This window comes from Eucyclogobius newberryi, unplaced genomic scaffold, assembly GCF_026437365.1.
Source record: "Eucyclogobius newberryi isolate DKJ021-1_F unplaced genomic scaffold, fEucNew1.0.hap1 SCAF_7, whole genome shotgun sequence".
In the NCBI taxonomy this organism is placed as follows: domain Eukaryota; kingdom Metazoa; phylum Chordata; class Actinopteri; order Gobiiformes; family Gobiidae; genus Eucyclogobius; species Eucyclogobius newberryi.
The window spans coordinates 15322251-15344388 of NW_027316389.1; the positions used below are offsets into that span (position 1 = coordinate 15322251).

The following is a 22138-nucleotide window of genomic DNA, read 5'->3' on the forward strand; positions in this document are numbered from 1 at the left end:
ATAGTCTGGTCTATCTCTTTTTGAGCTGATTTGGGTTGTGATTATGTTATGTTTGTTACCACCTATAAAAGGTTTACTTTGTAAATTGTAAAGTTAGGTAGGGACAGAACGACCTTGTCTTAGGGAGAGAGAGGGTGTTTATCCACTGTGCAAGTGAATAAACTTCCACCTTTTGAGAGAGACCGAGAGACTCTGTTTCTGCTTCAAGTTATTGCCTGGTTACTCTTTACTTTATCATTGTTTACAGGAAACTGCCGTAACATGTCTTTCAAATATTTGGAAGGATCAATGAATAATAGGAGTTGAACACAATTACCACAAGACGAGACACAAGATCGGGTCCATGAGAAACGGGACAAGATGACATGATGATATCATTTATAGTACATAAAAGACTGTTCAGTTCACAATTCGTTTTACACTATTTTCTTAAAACTTTGGCTTCTCAAAGAATCAAGATATTCTAAGTATAGTTTTCGATGGAACAAATGATGTTAGGCCTGCTAGCAGAGTGGTTATCCCTCTTTCTGTAAGACATCTTATTGTTGCCTCGGGATCTTGCAAACATATTTTGGCCTATTTATCAGATGTCGCTTGAACATTTCCACATCTATGCCTTCAAGTGTCAACCCTACGGGCGAACACTGAGAAAGACAAGGCAGGAAGGTGAAATGCAAAAGATGTGATTGATTGATGATTGATTATGTCATTTCTCACTTGTCATCACGTTACGAGATACATGCACTTTTAGAGGCAGCATTATTTATAATCGTATAGCCCCTGGTCACTACATTGATCACAGTTTACTTTATTTCTGACAATTTCAACAGAAAGTACAAAGAGTTTTCTCGACTGAAAAGTGGATGGATGAGAACATTCTGCCAGTTATTATGGGCATATTTTAGCAATTTTACTCTGCAAGACTACACGGAAGAGCAAATAAATATTTGGCACCAATATTTTTCCGCAATGTGCCTGTCTTTGTGCGCTCATGTGTCGTCCCCTGTTTGTCCTCGGTGCATCAGTACAAATAGTACAAATAGAAATAGAAAAACAATTATACAAAAAAACATATATATATATATACGGCTGCATGATTAAACAATGGAGTAGATGATTTTATAGTAAAGATACATTTTGCTATGATTTTTACAAAAGTGAAAAGTGAATGTATGAACTTAACACAAATCTCTGCTTTTATTGGTTGTATCAGTTATCGGCCACAACAACAAGCCAAATATTAATATCTGCTGTTTAAAAAAAATCCATATCAGACTATTTCTACTTTTTATATTTTACTTCAGGGGTCAATGTAAAAAAAATGATGAGAAATTATCTGTGATGATTTTAAGAAAAAAACAGCATATTGCAAGCCCTCCCTCGCCCTCCCCCGCCCTCCCTCGCCCTCCCACTGCCTTCACGCTCGGCTACGTCTCCTCCCGAAATAAAAGCGGACAGCGTTTGGGATCTGTCATCTCAGAAGGGGACGAGGCCAGCCCCATCTGCGCAGGTTCACATGCTAACCGCTCTCCACGGAGACGCAAGCTGCACTACCCATTTGAAAGCGTGATTGGGAATGACAACAACAAGCCCGGCTGAGTACAGAGCAAACATATTGTATACCACAAAATGGAAGGGGCGTTAATGGGCTGACCCCATAACAGCGTCTCGGGTCCGTTTGGTGAAATAAGCGTCCGATAAAACCACACCATGGCGGATTTGTCTCACAACACTGCACCAAAGGTCTGTGTTGATAATTACACCGGCAAAGAATAAATGACCGTGGATCAGAAGCACAGGACTACAAAATGACCCAACAGTAATTGACTTCTCAAATTACACTCCTTTCTGTAACCTCGGTGCGTCCGCTCGCCAGCCCCTGGTTTGGAGAACTCTTTGTATTGCCTCTGCAGCGCTGATTTACCCATTACTAAAGCCTGAGTCGTTTTAATAAGAGAAATGGAGACATCTGTGAAGAATAATGATGGAGATACACACGCAGCATGATTCATCTTTAATTCAGAATCGCAAGCAATAACAGAAGATAACATAACTATTGCACTATATGGCAGATGTGTGTTATGTTTACTGTGAGCCACAAACAGGCTTTCTACTGCACGTGTTACATAAGCAAAGTGTACAATGCGTGGAGGAATTTCTCTATTGGGAAAATACTTAAAGTCATCCCAGAGGACTTATATACAGGCCGCAGTATAATAAGCCACCATTGTGCAGCCGCAGCCGCCGCAGCAGGGAGAGCACAACTGCCAATCAAATAGTTTGGTTGTATTGTTGTTCTAAAATCTCAAGAAAACGCTGGAAATAGAGGCGTCAATTTACTCAATCAATTTAATAACACCACATTGATACATTTTTCTTGATGTATTGCTGCTGGTATTGCAAGTGAAATAAATCGATGGTAATAAGTGGAAGTTCACGCTAGTTTTCAGATCTTCCATTTAAGACAACATCAAAACTGTCAATTGCTGATTTTTGTTCTAATCTAAAATGGCTCTATATTTGTGCTGCACAATATTTTGCAAAGTATAGATATCACAATATCCACTGTAATAATCAATATTGCAACAAACTGATTACATAGCAATAATAAATAAGGAATGTATTCATCGTTTTCTAAAATAACCTTGATTTATTCTTGGTTTTGTCAATGTTTTGCTTTTGTTTTTAGTCTGACTGGTAAATCAAAGCATGTGCACAATTTAGTTTCAATATCACTCACAGTAAAATATTCTAATCATATCGACATTGCAGTAATTAACCGTTGTATAGCTCAATCTTATCCAGTACCGTGCATCCCTACTCCCTTTGAAAAATATTTTGAACCAATTCCTAATTTGAATCATCTATCATCAAAAGTGATACTACTGTCTGTACCACACTGGTACAGACAGGTTAAAACAATTACAACTACGCTCGTTATATTTAAGTTTGAAATGAGGTTACATCTGTGGAAGTCTTTAGTAAACCATATTACATTATGTTTTACTGTGCAGTGAGTTGGATAATCTGGTAAACAAGACGAGTGCTTTTGGGATTAGCTTGAAGATCAGTCGACGTTTCTATAAGATTTTAATTCCATTGACAATATACAGTGTAATACTTTGAGTTTGAGTTACAAAATGAATGACAATATTGATCTTGAATGTCCTAACCCTGAATGTAATAACTTCTAACTCGATGACCCGGTGTCTTGATGTCATCATAAAATATTAATAAGTAATCAGAGAGCAGAGAAGCATGTAATGACCCCGGTTTGGATTAACACACTGATTAAACAATATGCTAGATCATTTTCCACCCGTAGCCATACAGTTTAATCATGTTTTGTTTCCCTGAATTACTCGCAGACACTGTACATCAGACTTTCGCTGCGTAAAAGACAAGTACATACACAACTCCAGCCTATACGCTTCGGAATATGCCATTTGTCAGCAAAGCAGCAAATAAGCGTTGATGACATGCCACAGAATCTGCAGCAAGCGTAATAAAACTGTCAAAGACCTTGGGAAAAGTACAACCGAGTGCCTCCTTTTGTGGCCTAGAAAGTGTGGCAAAGTGATAAAACTTTACATACTTTATAGAAGAGGTGCTGCAGGCGATCGGATTAGCTGCGTTTTTCGATTTCAGGACAAAACTTGGCCCAAACTCGTATATCTTTTGAAACAGGGAAATGTCATGCTCTTTCAAGTCGACTGGTGCATCTGGTAATTGCAAATTGGAGCAAAAAACAAACACGCAGGATTAATTTGCTCAAAGTAGTGAGATGAGACTAAGTCAAAGGGACGGTTTGTTTAAAGAAAAAAAAAAGGTTTGGCATCAGTGCGGAAGGAGGCTGCCGAAATAAGCCTCATTAGGTTGTGCTGCGCCGCTACAGTAGGATATGGGTTCCTCTTGAGAGTTTCTGTGCTTGTGGGGAGCGCACCTCAAACACTTCAAATACGCACACATTGAATCAGACAGAAGGAGAACAGTCAAACAGGAGGCTGTGAAGAAGATCTGGGCTGCTCCACAGAAAGCAACAAGGGGCATTCGCAGCATAACAAACATTCAAATCGGCGCCATACGTTGCTTATGGCGCAGAAACATCAGGTATCAGAAAGATGATTGTAATGCTTTAATGCTGGTGAATGGAAGTTGAATGTAGTCTTTTGATTAAGGACATAATGGCAGCGGGACTCACTCTACCAAACTCTCAGCGTAGATAGGTAACAATTCTGAGGCAAGCAGCAGCAGACTTCACTTCCTTTAAGTGGTAGCTGGAGTCATCGTTTTCTTCTGGACATTCACTATTCACTATGATGGGTCTTATGAATAAAACAGGTGTGTGTAAAAGAGTGTGTTGCTGCAGGACATAGATTATGCAAAGCTTTTCGTCACTTTTAACCCGGTTTTAACATTGTTCTCTCATTAAAAACATACCTGGAGTTGTTTTTAGCTTCATTCATGCTAAATTAATTAATCCTGTTTAGTAAGTCGCCCCTCTGAGCCTCGGTTCCAAATTGTTGAGTTTTACAATGTCATAGGAAGAGCCCTGAACTCTTCTGTGTCGTTTTTACGTTCATAAATCCTCACCAGACAAGGTCTGAGCATTTCTGCTGTCGAATTGCATTCACTGCAACTGCCTGCATTAGCACATTGGGGGAAAGCTCGGTTTGTTTATTTCTCATTTGTAATTACCTCTGCACTTTTCCTCCGGTGTGGGAAACACCTGACTCTGAGAATGTCAAGTATGGCTTTCTGTTAAGTTCTAAATTATAAAAAAAACGACTAAAGAGCATGTTTAAAGAATGATAACAATACAAACAATGCATACCACGGTATTTGTCCTATGAACTGAGAAGCACTGAGCATAAAATGATGTTAAAACTAAACTAGCATCGCCTCATAGATACAATCATAATTAGATCTTTTTTGCTGTCATATCACCAGGCCCTATGCTACCAGGAACTAACAAAGTTGTTATTCTACAACACACAATCTCAGTTTGCTGTCAGACATCTGGGATCTGGACCATTTGGAACAGCTGAAATGGTCATCATACTGAACCAGGATTAACACTAATTATTCTTGCGGTCAGTCCAGGGGATGGCAGATACTGGAGACCATCCCTGTGGCCATGGACCTTTGGCGGGGTTCACTCAGTGCATTGGAACATTTGCTTGCAGCACAGACAGACCCACATTATTCCAAATTGTCTTTTAATTACAGTTGGACACAAATTTGATGTATTTTAATGCTTTATATTATTCAGCAGAAACATGATAAAACTCTTATTATCACCAGCACTAAAAAAACGACAGACACCGATCGTCAAGTCGGTATACGCACTGGCCCGTTTAAAATCCTGCAGGCAGCTATGTAACATTTTATAGCCGAGTAGTAATGCAGCCATAATGTCCTGCGGCTCTGCTAAATAAATCAATAATATCTTATAATGTGTAGGCCATAAATCCGCGGTTCATTTTTCAGAGCTATCAACATGGAGACGAGTGACGGCCGCCGCGGTTTGAAGTGCAATCTGATTCAGCAATTCCATATTACCATTCAGCGAGCGCCCCTGACCCAAATATAAAACGAGACATTTTAGATGCACATATTCTGAACTGTACCAGATGTTTGCAGGATGTTGCTCTGCAGTGAAGCGGTTTGTTCCAGCCCTAGCAAGTCGCGTGAAAGAGAATGAAAACAAATGGGTAGAATGAAGATCTGGAGGATGCGGTAGTGTGCAGCGGATTCTTGGTGGGAGAAGGCGCTGAGCCGATTTTGTCAATTCAAGTTGCGGCCCCCGGGGAATGAAAGCGGAGGAGTGGGCCGTCGATGAGTCCCCTGCCTACAGTTGAGAACCGCTGAAAGACTTAAAGAGGCAGATCTGGAGCAGAAGAGAGTGTGCCCATTGGCGTCGATTAAAATGGTGTTCTGCTGGATTATACAATGGCAAGAAAAATGATTACGTTTATTATTTTTTTGGTTGGACAACGCTAGACATTATTGTGCATTCCAGTTAGAAGAAAGAAACTGGAAGGAGCCTGTTTGACCTATGATCCTGAAGAGTCAAGTAGGTCCTAGACACATAATTAAAGGTGGGCGATATTGAGAAAAATCATAAAATTGCCAGATCATTAGGGCCCAAAACCTCAGTGTCCGATCACATGTTCTGGAAGGATATTTGGATGGCAAGAGGACGAGAGGGAGACAAAGAAGACAATGGAGCGATGACAACCGAGCCGGGAACAAGACATCTTTTGGGAACTTCACAACCTTGGCAAGACAAAGGAATCTGTGAAGGAACTTGGTCGAGACGTCCAAGAACGCAGACCCACGGGAACAGGAAATAGAAAGAAAGGATATGGGCAAACATGAACATCTCTGTATTTTTTTTAATTATCTTAATAACCCTATTAAGACAATATTTCAAGAATGAGGAATGTGCTAAAAGGTTTTGGTTGAGGTTCAAGTATCGCACAAAATGTGAATAGACGAGGAGCTTTTGTATCTTTTGGAGGTTATTTTTTGGTCAAGTTTTAATTATAGCTGAAAGACTCAAAATTCTAATAGAGCATATCTCCAAAACAACACTTGCAAAATAATACATGTTTTCGAATTAACATGGTTTTCTGAAAGTTTGCAATCTGACATTTTTGAGAATTAAAAGCATATTTGGTTAATTAGTTTATTTATTTGAGACAGGGGCAGTGCACAATATACATTATCAGGAGAGATATTAGTAAGTAATTTCACCTTGTTAATATTCTGAAAACAACTGCATTTGGTATGTTGTCTTGTATCAAAGAAAGCATCAAATATAGATAATCCTTAATAAATGCAGTGATTGCCCAAGGTCTGGCTTCAGGTTCATATCAACACTTTTACCTTCATTAACCATGAACGACATTCCACTAATTTAGAAGGAAACTCTTTTGCTTTTGGAGGAGCAGCAAAAAATCATATTCCAAGCCTCCTCCTTCCTTGGCTCTGCAGGAGGTATGAACGCATTGATTTCACTATAATTTGCCTTTGGGCGTCACAAAAAATGCTGAGTAGTGGAGATAGCTGTAGCAACATTCGACATTAATTCACTGCTTAGGCGCAGATTAGCATTGATTGGTCTTCCTGGGGTGCCAGGGGATGCTGGAGATACAGTAGTTTACCGCCGCCTCCTGCAAGGACACACAGACATTTTTCATCCCAGCTCCCGCAATGTCATGCTGCACCAAAATGGTAAACACACACAGAAAAAGAGCACATTTTTTCTTGTTTTGCTGTGAGATGCTAACAGGGTGGAATGAAGGCGAAGGGTCAGCACTCAAAGAGCTGGAGGGGGCTGCGTCTCATAAGGTTCCCGATGTTTGTAGCTGTGCGAGGAGAGCCGACCACGCTGTCAGGACAAATTGGTCAAAGCCACAAGAATCTGGGCTTATTTTACAACATTGATTCAGGCGAAGCTATTGTATTTTTAACGCCGATGTGGCAAGGCTGATTGGTCCATTCTAAGAAAATTGAATTCCCCATTTTTGAACAGAGACAATGCTGTATGAATGCAGACTGGATTTAAAAAAAAATTGAGATTTAATGCTAATATATGTTCTCACTATTGAATGGTTGCCATTTTCATTATAAGAACTGAACACAGCCATCATTTTACAGTTTTGAAATATTGAATTTATTTAGATTATTTGTGTTCATAGCCGTTTAAAGTTCCTGTATCAATGTACCCATGTTGCCATTTGAGATGTGTGCAATTTTGATACCACACCTGCCATTCTAATGGCACTATTAACTGAATAAAATGTCCACATTGGAGTAGGTATATTAAACAAATCTGTCATTTGAAAGGCGACAGTGGATGAGCGTTCATAGCTTTCATCTGCCAACCTGGTAGAGTGTGAAATGAACTTGAACATGTAATGAAAATATGGTACAAAACATACATGAAATACTTGCTGTAAACATGTCGGATTGTAGCCATTGGGCAAATGTTTAAGTATGGCATTTTGAAGTATCGCATAAGTAATGGGAAGTCCCATGTAGAACCCTGAATTCACATAAACGTTTATACGCTCACTCAAGGCGGTTTTATGCGCATAACGGCAAAGACTATTTTGAAAGTTTTTAGTCGCAGAAACTCATGAATCAAATATTAAATCTCACGTAACCGTCTACATACAGACTACATACCTGCACCAAATGCACCGGAGCGGACACGGGATGAGCAAAGCCAAAATAATCCACACGATCCCCTCTGGTTGGTTTCTTGTGCAGAGCTAACACCGCACAAGTCTTGAAGAAAACATAACTTAAAACAAAACATGTTGGTCAGAAACACATACGCGCTCTCTAATCTTTATTAGAGGAGAAACTCTGGGATCATTTGTCTGTCCAACATTAAAAGTGTTGCGAGCCTTCAGCATTCGTCCTTTTCAACAGTGTAGACATTTGGCAAAAAGAGAAGCAGCTGCGTTTTGTTTGGTGTAAAATATATTAAAGTGTTAACAACCTGCAGCTAAAGCTGAATAACAGAAAGTGCATCTCTAGCCAAGCCAAACCAAGCAGACTGTGCACAGTGCATGGGAAAAATGTGTGATTTGCGCCACTCAAAATGTGCGACAAAAATGCGGGACGTCCTAGAGGTGAGTCCACATAGACTTAATGTGACTGAATGTGAAGTGGACGCTTCGACGCTGCAGTGTTAACGCTCCTTTAGATGGAAACAGACTCAAATTTGCACTTTTCTTATGCAAATTTAGATAATATGTGCATTTTGTGAGGGTGGAAACGCAGTTAGTGAAATTTGACTATGAAGAGGCAGGGCTTATAAGTTACTGAGTTGTTTTGATACAAATTAGAGTTCAAATTTAATAAAATGATTCCCTACTTAAGTTATAGTTCAATACCAAGTATCTGAAAGCACCCTTTGTCACATACTATGACTTAGAAGACTGATGACTTTTCTGTTGTCATGCACCTTGTAAGGCTGATGGAAAGTATATCCGCAAAAAAATTGGGACAATAAAGTATCAAAACACTGTGTTGACAAGCCAAAGGAATGCAGCGTAAACAGCAGTGACCACACAACAGAAAGCGCTCCTTCCATTTGGCTGAGGTGTCCCATTTGGCACTTCGGCAGAACCTGCTCGTATATGCAAGACTAATGACACTCATCTTCTCCCCTGCTCTCCCATTCTTCTTCCTCTGAACTCATCTGGCCTATATTTAGAAAGCTAGATCTCCTCGTGTTAGGCTGCATGGAAGATAAAAAAGAAAAACTTGACAATGCCCAGGTAAGCAGAGGTAGCGAGCAGTTGACAGGAAAGTCCAAGCAGAATCATTCTCACAGATGTGTCTCTGTCTGCGGCCGCTGCGTGTTCAGCGGCGTAATTGCTCAGAGGACACTTCCACATGTGACAGATAAGAGGATCCAGGGGCCGACCGGTCTGTCCTATCCATAGATCGACACGTCACTGGGGGGGGAAAGGAGCATCACAGGGAAATGTAAAGCAACTGTCAGGATCCGCCACGTTCCCATGGAGGGAGTGAGGAAAGGAGGTTTTTTCACCTGCTGCAGGGCTGGTTAACTGTCACTGCGAACAGCTGAAAGGGTCAGCAATGGGCTAAGGCTTTCTAATGAAGACAGAGAGCGAGATTAACAGTGTCAAACACATCACATGCAGCTTCAAAAGGAGGAGTTCAAGGCTTTGGGAATTTTCCGCATGCTAAGACATACGCTTGCCTGGGGACAAGACAGCGGGACAAGTGAAAATCAGACAGTTGAGATATATACATTTATTGTACTAGTTTCAATGTTTTATATCTCTATCGTTGATGACCAATTAGAGCCATGATAGGTCCAATAATGTTTTGATCATTCTTAATTGACCCCTTTGAGGTCAACTTGTACATTGAGCTTCACAAAACTCTGTTCTACTGGCGCTGCGCAGTGGTGGAGTGGTTAAGGCGACAGCACACATGCCAGGCTCCACGTGGAGCCGGCCGCAGTGTTGTGAGTTTCAATCCTGGTTCCGACAATTTACAGCATGTTCTCCCTTCTCTCTCGTTCCCATTTCACGCTGGGCTGTTCTATCTTATTAAGCCTACGGGCCAAAAAATCCTTAAAAAAAATCCTTTATTCTCAAATCCGACATAATGAACAAAAATATTAAACGCTGAAGATAACTTAGCCCAACAGGCCTTGAGTAAGATATATTAAATTGAAATATAAAAGCACCTTCATTTTCTCAGCTACAACCAAGACCCCCTTGAGTGTACCACAGAGGCATCATATCCCAGTTGATCTGCTACACGGGCTAATGAGCTGGGCGCGCGATACAACACGACGGGGAAATCGAAGCCGCCGCGGAGACGTGTAAATTAGAGCGTTCTCCCCAGGCGGGCCGGCAGACAAAGCATAAGGAGATATTTAACAAGCAGGTCAGTCAATCCCATACGAAGGCCTCGGCACTCGCATGGGACACTCATTACAGCACATCAAACCATTCACAACTTGGTTTGGTATGGAAATTTAAAACTACAGACAGCAATGTGAGTGGATATTTTACAATGTTTAAACATGTTAGGTAATGATGGTATTTCTGACCATGAGAAGGGCTCATGGTTGACCATCGAGCGCACTACATAGGGGGAGACTGCTGCTGTTAAGCTTGATAGTTAGGGAGTTTGTGAGGCAAAAGAAATAAACTGATTTAGATTTTACATAAATAACTCATTCAATTAAAAAAATCAAATAAAGTGATGGCAGTGTAATTCAAACAAGAGTAAAAATAAGAGTTCATTCACTGTGCAGGCATATTTCTGGTTTATTTTCACACTGAAAACCACAAGAGGGCGCTCTAGGCTCTAAGCGACGCAGAAGAAGAATCTGCACTTCCTCTACCTCTGGAGTTTGCGGAGTTGTTTAGAAGTGACTCAGAGGAAGACAAATTCAATGGATTTAGTGATTTGGGGTAAAACTGATGCTTTGGTAAACTTGTTAGCATGTTCTTTATGCTATAGTTATCCGTTGTTAACTGTTAATATGTTACGTTAACATACCAGACACTTACCACAGTTCTGTCTGTGCCTCATGTAGCTGAAGGTGTTACACGTCCTACATCTATGCACCATGTTCTTTAATCTGTTATTATTTTGAATTGCGTTTGAAGATGTAATGTCTGTTCTTGGATTTTATCAAATAAATGTCCCCAAAATGCGACTTATACTCCACTGCAACTTATATATGTTTTTATGCATTTTATGGGTGGTGCGACTTATACTCCGGAAAATACAGTATATATAATATATTGTGATAATAACATCCACCCTTAGACTTTCAATTCAATTTATTTGATCATTTTACATTTTTTTGAACAACCAAAATCACAACAGCGGCTTCCTTGAAACAGAGAAAAGATTAAACTATGTTCATATGGACTTGGCCATGTCCCAGCATCCCATGTCCTTCGACAAATGTCCCACCAAGCTCCCCTGTCCTTAAACCCTCCTTCTTGTCAAGGAAAAATGACCAAACCTCTCTTTTGTAAAAAGTAGAAACCTTGAGTAGTTCCACAGTGAAGAGAGGGCTTCGACTCCCTCGGACAGACAGGCGGATGCACTTCATAATGAAGATACTGTATACTGTGGAGCTGGAACCACTCGGGAGGAGAACCCGTTCTTTATACCTCTATAAGGCAGCTGACAGTGTGCGGTTGATGTTTTATGAACAATGAGAACCAGGCATTGATTCCACTGTCAATTTTCATCAAGGTATAAAATACAAATTCCATTCATCCATCACACTTGTTGACATGTTGCATTCCGGTTATTCATGCTGATCCGAGAGCACGCCTTTCATGTGAGAGTGATTGAATTAAATGCATGTGGCAGGTCATGTACAAAGGTCATTTCATCATCTCTGCGAGCTTTCGTCGGTTTCCAGTTGCTCTATTCAATATTCACCTGGCACTAGTTCCTGGAGGAATCAAACGCTGAAACAGGTTCATCACATTGGATGGTTTCTTAGATCGCAAAACCTTTAGATCGCACAATCTAACTGAAGTTTTGCCGATTTCTAAAACGAACTTAGATGTAAACATACTTGAAATAAATCGAGCAGCTGAGTGAGACATTTTGTAAGGAATTTTTAAATCACACCAGACACACATGCAACTACATGTCTCCGTGTAGATCTCTCCGCACATTGACTCAGTTAAATTTGAAACCATAAATGTAAAATCCAAACTGACACAGAAACTAATCTTGTATTGCCTTAGACCTAATGGTTTATAAATCCTTCCGCTATTCCCAGAGTAAGCACCCGAATACATGAATGCTAAACACATTTGGTTTTCCCCGCTCTAACAAAAGCTTTGATATACGTAACTTTCACTGCCATTCTTTATTCTATTAGGTCAAGACTGCTGAGCCAACACTTTCCATTGAAATATGAATCACAAATGAGGCCTTTGATACAAGCAACATCACCAAGACAAGTCTGTGGTGCAACAGAATACCACTTTTGAAATCAGGTAAAAAAAAAAAAACTTGGATGTGACGCAGGCTGACAAATCCACACGTTGTGCCTTTTCAGAGGTGTTCAATATCACAGCGCAAGATAAACAGGTGCGGCGCAGGACAATAAATTGAATCTTGAACTGAGGATTAGCTTGGAGCACTGGGTAAGAGGATGACATTTTTTGCTTCTTGTGAGCACTATGCTTGGTGCGGCCACAGGGGCAGACAGCAATAAGACTTAACATCAATCACACCCAGTTGCCTTGGTCAAGGAGATGCCCTCCCCCACAGCTCCCTATTCCCACAAGTCCACTTTGTCATCGAATGTCTCCAGTGTTTGCTTTGATGACCGTTGGCTTAAGAGTGGAGTAGTTTCAAGAAGCAGTGATCTCAATCCTCAACAGTATACTCTCTAATCTAGACCCTTTCCGTTCAGACATCCCTAATCCTTCTATAAGAAAGAAGAGCCATATGGTCTCGAACAACTGCCCGTGCCAGCAAGGGGGGCAAGAGGGATGAGTATGTATGGAAATGCCTGGAGTGCCTGGCCCTGTTTACCTTGTGCTTCGAGTTACGATCTTATAAGCCCCAAGCATGGATGGTGTGAAGTGACGGGCCAACTTTCAAGGAAGCCATCTCCAAAGTCTCTGAATGCCTGCATGGTCTGTGAGAGAGCAGCCCCCCCCTCCCCTTCTGTGGCTCCCCTACCACCTGGCGTCCGATTGCACCGGCTCTGCGATGAGATGTCACATGTTCCAAGTGGCAGCGCTTTCCCAAACCGTCTACGCTAACCGTGTGATTCTCGAAGTGTCAGAGGTTAGAACGGAGTGGGCCCAAGAGTGTCACGAAACAACGTGCTTGACACCCTCCTTACATATATCCTAGAGAGTCGGGCCTCCCTGCTGCGACCCCTAACTGAGGCGCAGACCTTTCATCCAGAGATCAGCCAGCTTTCAACTGAACTAGTGCAACTTTGGAAAATCCTATCATCAAACAGGGTGAATTATGTGTGCCTTTGAGGGTTCGGCAATGCAAATACATCCGTTCTATTAATGTAAGGAAGATGTTAGTGTTGGTTTCAGAGGCATTAAACGTGAGCCATTATACGTGACACATGTAAGCAAACCCCATGTGAAGACACAGGTATGATTTGTGCATCTTTGGCTTTTTACCATCCTAAGGCCTTCCTATAGGATACTTTTTAAACTTTGAATATACAAGAGTTGGGGGGCAACAATGTTTTCAATCTACAGGAATATACAGGGAATATTCATAGCAGGGGTTCATTAAGGGACCATTACCAGTGTAAAAATTGACTTATTGCACAGCAGGGGGGGGGGGGGGGGGCAGTTGGGACTGTCCATAGCTGCTTAAGACCTCCACGCAAACACACTCTTACTGTATGTTCGCACGCAAGCTGACAGACAATTCCTCGCTTCCCCGCTCTAAGGATGGTATAATTAATTTTCTGTGGACTCTAACAAGCTAAAGGCACCACATGAATGGAAAGACCACCAGCTAAGAAATCCAAAGACTTTTTTTTTTACATACCCTATTAGTGGTGTGCAAGAAGCAGGTTATTAGCTGAGGGTTTGTGCCACAGTAAAAGGGTTAACTGCATTTGGAAAGCTGGGGAGAATCTGGAGTCACTTTGACACAAATCCCCCGTGACAATCCCTTGAAATGATATTGACCTTTCACCTTGAAGCAGCACTGGCCTAGCGTGGCACAGAGGGTTAGGGAGCTATTAGCTGGGGGTGACGAAGCGCGAGTGACAGGTAGCAAGGTAGCAGTAGGTGTCCCCGAGTTAATAGCGTCTCTAAATAAGTATCGACTATTCAATTTGTAGCTCCTGTAATAATTGAATGCATGTGTGCCCGATGTGGGTTCATTCATTCATTATTGAAAGGCTACAACAATTGACTTACTATAAATTGAACAAGCAAGTGTAGTGATTTCCTGAAAAGTGCAGTGTTGTTCTGACAAAACATGTTAAAGGTGGGAGATAGACATTGAAAAAGGGATGATATTGCAATATTTGTTTTTGAGATACGCAAAGAAGTGTATGAAGTGATATTTCTTGCAACTTTGTGGTCCATTTGATATTTGAACCTCAACAGACATTCTCAGGCATATTGTCTCAATATCATTATTGAGATAACTTTTTGTCAATATTGACCTCCCTTGCATCAAATCCTAATAAAAAAATGTGTGTTGTCTATTAACTAAGGCACAAAAAATAGCAGCATTGCAACTTTAATGTATGTATAATACTATCTATAATTCATAAAATGTACCTACCATCTTTAAGACAGTTTGGTGCTCAGTTTTAATTGAGATAAATGTATGACTTAATTTTCCTATTGATTTCAAGTCATAACATTCCGCACAATTTGCTGAGCGATCAATAAGTGCCTTAAGTCATCCCAGCATCTTAGTGCACTGCTGTCATGTAACTGGGTGACACACTTATCCACCCATGTTTGTCAATGTCAGCATCAATGCCAATGGGCTCGGGCCAATCTGTGCTGACCCTTCGTCCCTTTAAACAAACATTTGATCAGGCCAGTGCTGAATGAAAAGCCTCAGAGCCATCTCTCAGTCTTTGCCGATTACTTTGAGCTCAGCCTGTACGGATGACAAATGTTGTGAAAGCGATACAGTGGCGATGCCCAGGGGGGGCAGAGATGTCCGGGGCTTGTGCCTTGATTGGGGGCTGAGGACCACACATGACACTGATCTGGGGATTGCGTGCGACTTGTAATGCACTGTACAAAAAGGAGCAATGGCATCACAAATAAGTCCTAATATCAGATTCTCTTTAATGTGTAAATGATTGTTGATTAATTACACAGCATATTATTAACATTTATATTTGGCATTATGTTTGAATTTCAGATATGAATGGCAGACAAATTATGGCAGTTTAAAGGTGCACTATGTTACTTTTCTAGTGGAGGGTCCGCCACCTGCTTGTCTCCATTGAGATGTTAATGTTTTTTAAGGACATGCAACAGTGAAAATGCCATGTAAAATTTTTTTTTTGCTGTTGTTTCCTATCTAAACCTTTCTTGTCACTCATTATTTTCTTGATTGTTTGATCATCCTTTTTTTTGGAAAAGTTATGGCCCAGTTTGCCCTCATCCTGGTGCCCTAGGTGGTGATGCCAGCTGCAGAGTTGGAGTTGTTTTCATGCTTGACGCTTCAATGCATCAGTACAAAGGCTTGGCCCCATAACCTATAAGCCCTTTAATCCTATCTGTAAACATTTAAAGGATGTCCACTTCTACCAAAATGCCCATGCTCTGGTACAAAGCGGAGACTATCACACACACAGCAGCTGCTCATTCAATATAATCTAATTGTAGATAAATCCAATATGGAAAGGAACATTGGATTCCGATTTGATGTTATTAGATTGAAGCTAAAACACATTATCCAATATGGTCAAAAGTGAGCTGAGACTTAGTTTGAGAGAAATTTGGAGACCACAGCTTCAGCCCAAGAGTCTACAGCATGAGTTAATAATGAACGAAAGCCTATGGATCCATTCCTATCTGTTGAGCGTACATGCCATATCACATTCTGCTGCTCGCGTTTGCGCCGTACAGGGAGCCTTACTTACATTCTAAGATTGCAACTTCAGCACCACTGTAAATCCTCCTCACACCGCTGTCCAACCTCAATGTGCTTTACTCGGTTCAGAAGATAAACCGGTGCCTGACAGCCACTGAATGCCAACACACACAGGAATAGCAACATGCGCGGCTTTGACAGGTATAGGCTCTGATGTAACGTTTAGAAATGACTTCATGAATCAAGTTGCACGTTGCGTTAGAAGATTCTAGACAGAGTATTATAGAGCACTATAAACCCACGATCAGATCCAGCCGGGCAAATGACACAACTTTATCGATACAATCAATGCCAAAGGAAATAGTAATCGGACTTACCCAGAAGATGAGGTTGAAGACAAACATCAAATACTTCAAGCAGCATAGGATCCCTCTGGCCATGTTGCACTTCTTGAATTCTAGAAGGAACACAAACGATAGATCCAGGTAAAAGACCACGTACTTGCTTCCTTTAGGAGAGCTGTACTTGTTGTTCGACTTGTCCGCTCCACTATTATCAGCAGTCGCTCCTGCTGCCTGCCCCGGCTGTGTGTTTTTGCGCGGCCCCGTGGAGCCGTAAAAAGCGCCGGCGTTGAATCCCCTGCCACCGAACGGGCGGCCAGAGGTGGAGGCTTGCGGGAAGTCGGAGTCTCGGCTGTCTATGGAAGGGCTGCGGTGGATGGCTGACTCCTCGCTGCTAGACTTCTCCATGCTCTGAAGCTGCTGCCACTGCTGGTGACCGGGGGCTGCCTGGCGCACGCTCTAACATAGTCTCACAGATGACCAAGAGTGCACGATCCTTTCCCGACCGAATCACCGGCAAAAGCACAACTCAGCGTAGAATCCCAATGAATGGACTCTGGAAGTGCTCTCAGGCAACTCTGCAAGGTGTTCTCCTCAGTCTCCAGCTGCTGCCTTTAACTCCACAACAATCACTGCAGTGTGGTTCTAACAGCAGCATGCCCTCCTTCAGCGCAAGATAGTCGCAATATTCCAGTTCTGGAGGTAACTTTTCCCCAAATTCTCTGATCACTTCCTCCCGGCTCTAATCTGTGATGCACTTTCTGTTCTCCCGTGCTCCGTCTTGTCCGGCAACACTCCACCTCTGCTCCTCTTCTCTCTCTCTCTCTGCTCAGCTCTGCCTGACAGCAGCGCTCCGGCTCATGTGCTGCACTCGGCAGACGCGACTAACGGGCATTCCCTATCACAGCGAGCTCTCATCCCCCGGCTCTATTTCTCTCTCTCTCTCTCTCTCTCCTCTCCTGTGCCCCCCCCCCCCCATCACCACCACCACCACCCCTCCTCGCAGCTCGCAGCCAATGGAACAGCTGCAGCCCCCAGACGGCCCCTCCCCTTCACTGCCGGTGCCTTCGGTAAAGCCATCACAGTGTTTGCTTTGACTATACATGTTCAGCAGTTCTCTCTTGGCTGTCGGAGCGAATAACGGGACGGGACAAATATGATTTTGGGAGTAAAACAAATAAAAATACAGGGTGTTGATGCTGCTGTGTGGAGGTTGCGGGGCGTTGTGGTGACAAATTTGCCATTTCCTGTGAAAGATTTTACACTTGACAGTTCAGTCTTAATCACAGCATTCACAGCATTGCTATAAATAACATTAAGAGGCTTCCTTCTTCAAAGCGAAGCAGAATTATACTTATTCTGATGTAGGTGGTCATGGCAGGGTTCTTATTTTACATATTCATCTTACTGGACCGGACACATCCATGTAAGGGGAAACCAATTAACTCCAGCTTTGGAATTATGGCACCTTCTGAAGCACGGCAACAAGATATGGCTGAGAGACAAGGAATACCAGTGACCCATAGCTGAGGTCAAATATTTACAGGTGCTAATGATTTCAAGTGCACAAAAAAATGGCAGAATTTACTCAAGGATTAGCAGTTAGCCTCTTACAAAACCGGTGTGAATTTTGGTGCAGGCGTGGCACATATTTAATAAAACCGAATCATTATAATAGCGAGCACAACGTGTCATGGAGGTTTGGAGGCAGACTGGGACGGTTGGAATAACGATGAAAAAGACGTAGCTGACAAAGAGAAACAACTGTTTTTGCTGCGGCACTGTGAGGCTTAGCACTACTACTGCTACTACAACTACTACATCGTTCCAGGCGGTATTGGTGCACGGTCAGCGGAGTGAGAGGAGATGTCTGAGCCCGCGGACAGATGGAAGAAGACTTTCAACTCGCCAGTCTTAAGGTAAAGCCAGTAAAACCCAGATGACATAGACAACATAATCCCATCCTCTTGTGTTTCAGCGCGGACTGAAAAACAACCTCCAGTGTGGATGTAGACAATGTGTAGAGTGTGTAAAGACCTTACAAATAGCTTGCAGTCTGAAAACTGTAATGGAGGGGAAAGGACATTTTTCATTGTCAAGCATTGTCAAGGTTATATTCATAAAAGTACCAGGAAATAGTGTCAGTATTTGATTTCTCATTGGTTACAGAATAAAAAAACAGTCTTTATCATTAGCATTTTCCAGATCAAGGAAGCATTCGACCCAGTTATGCAATTTAATGATTTTTTTTAATTATTTTTGCTATAAAAACATCCTTAAGTCAAAATGAAAAATATGTATTTGAAACATTCACAAGACATTTGAATTCATCATGTTCATTGTACTGAAAATCATGTGACAGCTAAGTACTTTCAAAATGTTACCTACTTTAACTGATTGAAGCACATTTATTGTCAAGAGAAAAGAAAACGGAAAGAAGAAAATCACCTCTCTAAACCTGAGTCATCACTTGTGAAAAAGGTGATTGGCAACTGCATCCGTTTTGTGAGATTTAGCTAAATTCTAAGGCTTAATAATTCCAGTGTGCAGCTCGTGAGGAGAATTGGACGCTGTAATCAAAGAATGTGATTAATGTGCTTGAAGTTGAAAGCACAAGGACCAATCTGAGTCTATGTACATGTAAACGTAGACTCAAAGGGGCCAGGTCTGCCTATGGACATGGCGTTATTTTATATGTGGCAATGCTTTCTGTTCTGTCCCTTTTAAATAAAGTTCCCATTAATAAATAAAAACAATGACAAATTTGTTACACATTGCATAAAAATACAAACATTTGTAGACTGCATTTTTTGACCCATTAGTTTGTTCAAAAGGACACATCTGATGCACTGAGGACAAAGTGGGAATGACACGTGGTCACATAACAAATATTTAATAAAATATCTTCTGAATATCGATATCTGGAGCAACCCACCGACATCACCAATCCCTAAAACAAATCACCAACCACCAATATATCATCAAACATACTGTATAAGCATAGGAATCCATAGGAATCATGACACAAGCATTAATTGAAAGTGACCACAAAAAATGAATTCAAATGGACGGGTCATTATCAGGTGCAAACATTATTAGGTTTGGTTGTATTTAAGTATTTTGATTGTATTTAAGACTAAAAAGCTAAATAAAACTGCACAGCCAATTTTGCAAACCACTGCCGGAAGATAAAATGTCTATTACTTTTAAAGAATTTACACACAAAGTGTTCCAACTACTTTTGAATATCGATTGTGTAGTTGTGTAAATTTTTATAGCAATTCTTCTCTTTATCTTCTGCCCTCAGATGAGGAAAGTAGTGATGGGAAAGAGCCTGTTTGATGAGATGGAACTAGTTTGTAATTAGAACCATGATGTTCCACAAATATGTATCTAGCATTTGGCAATTCGTGATCTTTAGGGAAGCGACCAGTGGAAATCTAAATTACCATTTTCAGTTTGATGTGTTACACAAAACAAATGCAATGCAAATGGTTCACTGTGAAGGATTTGTAAAATGATGACATCTGACAGGAGAGGACTGTCGGTGATTAGAGCCCATAATAAAGGATGTGGAAGTCAGAGAGGATGGACTGTAGATGCATTTGTGATATTACAACAACAAAAATATGGTAATATGCAAAACAAATATCTCCCTTAAAGCCCCTACTTTTAACCATAAGTGGGGCCACGAGCACCTCCTTAAGAGCCCCAAGAATCAGTGAAATACAACACATTTAATATGAGATTGGGGCCCAAGTTACTTTGTTCAGTAAAAGTCTAAAAGGGCCTCAAGGTCAAAAAGGTTAGGAGCCCCTGACTTAGTGGGCCCTGCAGGCAGCAAAAACAGATCAAGTTGAAGCGGTAAAAGAAGAGCCATGCAGTAAAAACTTTTGGAGAAAGTTTTGAAAGAGGAGTTAAAGAAGGCATTTTTTGTTAAAAAAAAGGGACTCTCCCTTTAAACAGAAACAGAGGTTTAAGGCCCAATTTATCCAGAATATACAGCAGTATCTTGAAGACAAGTGGTGGCATCAGCCCAGCTGTTAGAGTAACCAAGAATGTTAATTTCATCACAAACTAACACACAATACAAACAAATAGACAAAAAGAACAGACTATTATCAGGAGGTTCCACCCGGTGCTCAGGGCTTACTCAGTAGGATGCATTTCAGAGTTCTCAGACTAGATCCACAGAATAAGAATGATTCTTGGATGAGAATCAAAAGTCTTGTTTTTCTAAAAACAGTGTCCAGATGACTACAACTGAATCTTTCTCTACTATTGGAGAAAACAGAACAAAATGTTAATTTCCCAACGGAAGTTCATAGTTTCAGAGAATATTGAAAATTCAGGTTGAGGCATTGTAATATATAGTACATAACATGGCAATACAAGTATGTTAGAAAGATTTTGTATTTCAATTGTGAAACATTATTGGGTCATAAAATGATCCACTAGGTTAGATTAAAAGTGTGACCTTATAGAAAGTGCTCAATAATAGGTTGGATCATTTAAGTTTCAAATATAGTCAACAAGTCCACTTTGTCTTTGTCTAAGGACATGTAGTCAGCGTAATCCCTCATTCATCCAGGAGTGTTCCACTGTAGAAAAAAAATATGCTGTAGTCATCTAGACACTGTTATTTCAAAAAAAAAAATATATATATATATATATATATATATATATATATATATATATATCATTTTGAATGGGCAAAGTTCCTCAAAAAGTGCTTCAGATCAGGAAGTAGTGCTGTCACTGAAAGTAATGAACAGAAAATTATCCCAATGTGATCATTATTTTTCGTTTCAATTGGATTTATTTTTCGAACACAGTTGCTTTGATGGGCGACACTGGAATAGAGAAGCAGATTAAAACAAACTGTCCCAGCATCGCCCGTCCTTAGAACCTACAAAAACCCCATTTCAAATCAAACATTTTGTACAGTAGTGTAAAGTGTGATATGCTTGGCAGCTCTGGCAGTAGACTTACACAAATATTTAACTCCAAAAGTATTTATGTATTCACTCCACTTGTTTTATGTAGCTATAGTACTATGAAAACCAAACAGTATAAAATCCAACACTTTGACCCTTATTCTTTTTATAAACATGCTGTGCACACGCTGCCTGTGGAGCTGCTGAAAACATAAGCTTTTAGCACTTCTGCAGTAAGTACAGACAGATCTCTGCTCTGTGACTGACAGAAGCTGTGCTGTACACAGAGAGAGACAGAACTGCCTCCTCTTCTGACGCTCTCTGTGCACAGAAAACTCGCTAAACTCACTAACAACCCGCTCACACCTCCAATTTCCTGCAGCCTCACATGATGTCTGTAAATCTGTCAATTTGCAGATAAAATTGTTTCTTATGACACGCCTACCGTTGTGTTAAATATCTTTGTAGGGGTGTGATGGCAGATTTATTTTTGTATTTGTGATGGGAATTAAACCCTCAAAACTTCTGAACCAGGTAAGGAAACATATTGTATGTTACTTTCTGAAATATGCTGCAGATATAGTAGAGTTTAGCTGTACTTTATCCCTGAAGTCTGGGTGAACTGACAGAACAGTTTGTCTGGTTTCATAAATAGTAGTACAGCACAGTACAGTAGTTTTCAGCACTTAATTTTTTGGATTATTGGCCTCTTCAAATATATCAGTCTTATGGGAACAATCTCAGTTTCTGAGAGTTTCT

At 40.9% G+C, this 22138-nt stretch overlaps 1 protein-coding gene across 2 annotated transcripts in view; it reads right to left on the reverse strand.

Annotated features, from left to right (window-relative positions):
- The window catches only part of tspan9a (tetraspanin 9a), a 197531-nt gene that overhangs the window by 111612 nt on the left and 63781 nt on the right, over window positions 1–22138 (reverse strand). Inside the window, exon 2 of one of the 2 annotated variants that reach the window (XM_072434832.1) lies at window positions 16479–16558. In XM_072434832.1, coding sequence (XP_072290933.1) covers window positions 16479–16541 — 63 coding nt within the window. In that variant the 5' untranslated portion in view covers window positions 16542–16558. Of the gene's footprint in view, window positions 1–16478; window positions 17360–22138 lie in introns of those variants that run through there. The other variant, XM_072434831.1, reaches the window with a different exon arrangement.